The sequence below is a fragment of the Rattus rattus genome, chromosome 13, assembly GCF_011064425.1.
Source record: "Rattus rattus isolate New Zealand chromosome 13, Rrattus_CSIRO_v1, whole genome shotgun sequence".
NCBI classification, from domain to species: domain Eukaryota; kingdom Metazoa; phylum Chordata; class Mammalia; order Rodentia; family Muridae; genus Rattus; species Rattus rattus.
In genome coordinates, this window is record NC_046166.1 from 46,712,167 (window position 1) to 46,716,606 (window position 4,440).

The window sequence follows — 4,440 nt, forward strand, 5'->3', positions numbered from 1 at the left end:
CATGGGCTCCTACTGCTAAGCAAGAAGGTATCTGAAACTAATACCCGGTGTCAGAAGTTGTTTTTCTCCAATAAAGTTTCACTGTTTATATTAACTTCAGGCAGACCCAGTGCTAAGGAATAGTTAGCAAGCAGAAAACAAGCTTAATGGTGTTTCTTTTTTGACTCATTTTACTTTGCTTTCTACATGGACACTTTTCGTCTAATTGATCATTTTTTATCTTGATTTCCATTTTTTTGTCGTCTGTTTGGTTGCTTGTTTAAAGAAAAAAAGAAAAAGGATTATAAATTTGGGCGGGGAGGACCTGGGAGAAGAGGAGGGAAGGGGAAACCATCAAAACATACCATATGAAAAAAAATGTTTTCAATTAAAAAATGACAAATTGTGACTCTCGGAAATGAAAAAAAAATGCAATATACTTGAGTTGCTGAGACGTGTTTAGAGGCTTTAAGACATTCTGAATGCAAAGTGCGAAGCAAAGTCTCCAGGTTACATTATTTATGACTGAAAATTCAAAAATCTTCTCCTGCATGTGACTCCTTCTGTGTTCTCTGGTGTGCTAAGGTGTGCGACATGTCACTCAGCATCTAGACACGACATAATATGCTCCTGAGAGAGCCACACACCGCCAACTGCATGGTGTCTCTAACACCTCCGGACCGGATGTTACAATGACGAGACTGAGGATTTTCAGCCCAGAGTCTGGGACTGAATTCCCTGATTGTGGAACCCCAGTGTCTGAAGAGGGCTTTGGCAAATTGTGCTGGATGGAACCTTTGTGATACAGGAAAGGCTCAAAGAACCAAGACTCAGCACTTGGGAGGTAGCTTGCTTTGCAGGTGTTTTTTGTTCCTCTGGAGGTGACAATGCTATATCGTGGGAAGCTGGTAGAAGCACTGTCTACTCTATGAGCAAATACCAACACTACCTTAGAGCCCCTCATTAGACAATGAGGTAGGGTCAGCCAGAGGTCGCAAAGGCACTGATATTTACTGCTGGAGACCCCACGGTGGCTGTTCATTGTGACCAAAGACAACAGTTTCTATGGATACACACATGACATAGGTCACATGCTGTATTCAAAAGCCAAATAAAGCTTCTGATGCTACCCCGGCGAGAACAGCAGCTGAGGCAACACTGATAGGGGCTTTAGTTAAACAGTTCCCCCAGGCTTCCAATCTCCCTGTGCCTCCCCTGAGGAAGAGTTCTACTAGGGAGGCCTGCCCGTAAGCAAATGGGACCAAAGAATCCTGTTTCCATGTGATAAGCAAAATAAAAAGGAGGTGATTTGGAACTGAGAGAGAGGCAAAACCCAAACTACAGGTAGATAGGCCCTCAGGTGGGCCTTTACTGAGAACACTGTAAGAGAAACTGAAGCACTAAAGTTGCTGAGAGTGAAGACCGTGAGTTATGTACTAGGATCGTAGCTTTATTGAACGACGATGAGGTTTTTCATGCTGAAATACTAAATGTCTCTAGGACTTTGTGTCACTGAATTTCGAAACACACAGTGTTTCAAAGATAATACATGGTAGGACATGGGAAACGTAGGAAGAGTGATACCACATTTGAAATTACAAAGTGTTTGTTTCTGAAGAGGTCCTTACATCAATGTCATTTTCTGTATTTTCTAAAGAGGGAACATTGGATTCTTTACTCTTGGGCTGATTTACATAACTAATCAAGAGAAAAAGAAACACAATAAACAATAATGAAAAACAAGCAAAAAGAATACAAATGAGAATCACTGGCTTCCTACTTTCCTTAGGTTTCTCTTCTTCCAAATGCAGAGGGCCACTGTCAACACTCCCACCAAAGCCACTTTCCAGGCAATATGGTGGGTCCCACCCAACGTCACAGTGGCAGTGGTGTAAATTGTTACACACACCTCTCATGTTGCATGTCTTGGGTGAACACTGACTTATCCATATTGACTTATTGACACACTTTCTATTAATACACACATGCTCTGGACTACAGTCTGTGCCGTCTTTCACGAAACCAACGTCAGGGATTGTCATTCCAAAATGGTAGTCAGTCCCCCAACAGGTGACACCATTGAGGTGAGTCCAGTGTACAGTGGAATGGTCTTGCAAAAGGGGAATGCCTGTTACATTCTCACACTGAAGTCTGCCACAGAGGATGTCTGAGTCATGACATCTTAAGTATGCATCTCTGACCATACCACAGTTGCCAAAACGGTCACCTCGGGTGTTGAGTTCTCTGTAGCAACTCTGAGCTGCACTCCTGGCTTCTTGGCCAAAGATTTGCTTACACTGCTCATTTCGGTTATTACATCTCTTTTCATAGCAGTAGCCACCACCTTGACAGGGGCTCCCATCAAGCAAATAAACGTCATTAGGACACTTATATGAATGGCCATTGCACCATTCTGGAAGGTCACATTCATTGACCTGTTCTCTGCAAACTGTGCCTGATGGCATGATATGGCAATGTATGCAACAGAGTCCGAAAGCACAGGTAGCCCCGTCTTTGAGGGTGCAGCTGGACTTACAACATGGATCTCTTGCACACATTTCTGCAGATCCACAATCACACTGCTCTCCATCATCGACCACTCCATTCCCACAGTGCTTGCTTTTGAGGCTACTTAATGGCTTCATTTCCTTGCGCAAACAGTTGGCAGTAGCATATGTTGTCCAAAAGGCAGAATAACTACAGTTACTGAACTTCTGGATGCCTCTGTCTGTTGGAGCCATTAAGCAATATTTTGCTCCACAGGTACATGATCCTTCATCATGCCGCATACCCAAATTATGACCCATCTCATGTGCTATAATTTGTCCAAAATAAAACAGATTATGTCCTATCAGACGATCAATTCCACAATTAAGAGATGGCATACAGACCGTTCCAACATAAGCTAAACCAAGGTAAATACCAAAATGATGATTCACAAAAAGATGTGCAATGTCATTTGGAATACGAAAATTAAGACTGCGAGTCTTCCAAATACAAAATTCATATAGGAGGACATCTATGTTATGTATGGGCACGTGATTTCTTTCATTCCACAGCTCAACTCCAAGTAAAACTAGCTCGAGATCCAATGTCTGATAAATTTTATTTATTATATTGATAATGGTGAATACTTCCACTAACACGTGTGAACTATTATCGTTAAGATAACGAATTCGCTCACGGTCAATAACCAATGCCAGGTCAAGAAAACGCTTGTGAGTCCACCATCCTTCGTAGTGGCTTTGCATCAGAGTGAGGTTCTCGTTCTTCTGAAGCTTCAATTGCCGTGCTATCTCTTCTGTCAGTGCACATCTCATGGGAAGTAATTCTGTCCCCTCACGGTCTATCTTAAGAACCAAATGTTCAAACGTGGCAGAAAGGTTCTTGGGCTTGATTTCATATACTGTGCCATTTACCTGTAATATTCCTTGAAAGCCTCCAGAACAGGTGGTAATAGCAACCATGAACTCTGGGTCTCCATCCATATAGCCATGGTAGTAGCAATCCTTCTGGACATAAGGCTGGTCCTTGTGTAGAGCACCTTGCTTAGTGTAGGTGAATACAGAGAGGAGCCTAGATACCAAGAACTTCTTGGCCTTCATGTAAATAAAATGTTTCTGGCCCCCAAAGTGCAGGCTATAGGTCAGCCATCCCATAGCCCACATTGGTCTGTTGCCTGTGACTTGTAAGGGTATCACTACTTCTGGGAGGCTGGTGTGTTGAGCATACCCAGTCAAGGGCCATGATGAAAGAATGATCAATATCTTCAGCCAGAGGTATAGATGAGGTAGTTTTGTGTGTACCACAGTTTTATCCATAGCTACCTTGTCCTCTGAGACAGCAAAGGGGGATGCCCTTTGTCTTGTTTGCATGCAGTGCTGGCTTTTAATGGTCTGTCTTCTGGCTGCGTTGTTGCATTAGAGCAGTGAGACTGAATGAAATGACAGAAATTGGAGTATCTCAGTTATAGGCAGGCCATGGTGGAAGAGAAAGATGGCTTAATATAGCTGAGGTATAGTTCAAAGGCATGGCTCTACAAAGTGCATTAGATTTGCTGTTTGATTTTGTTGGAATACAGTCAAACTCTGGGGGTAAGTGAAAATTTTAATTTTCCAAGATTGGTGTTCTCTGAACCTAGACAGAGAACTCATGGATTTTAAATCCATGAGTTTATATGCCTACAATAAATATTTAAAGCAAAGTTGTCAGTGAATAATGACTGTCTATCTATCTATCTATCTATCTATCTATCTATCTATCTATCTATCCATCATCTATCTGTTAATCTAGAAAAAATAAAATTGTTTTTTTCAATTGCCAACAGTGAATTGTTATGTTACGTTAGTTAGGAGAGATTTGTAAATACTGCTCACATTACTTTTTATTTCAACACACACACACACACACACACACACACACACACACACACACACACGCACAGGACTATTCACACACACA

At 41.9% G+C, this 4,440-nt stretch overlaps 1 protein-coding gene across 1 annotated transcript; it reads right to left on the reverse strand.

Moving 5' to 3' along the window:
- Positions 1–1,574: 1,574 nt before the first annotated feature.
- Positions 1,575–3,854, reverse strand: LOC116914330 (disintegrin and metalloproteinase domain-containing protein 25-like). The gene has a single exon (XM_032918555.1). The coding sequence runs from the start codon at positions 3,852–3,854 to the stop codon at positions 1,575–1,577; it is 2,280 nt and encodes a 759-aa protein (XP_032774446.1).
- Between the last annotated feature and the right edge of the window lie 586 nt (positions 3,855–4,440).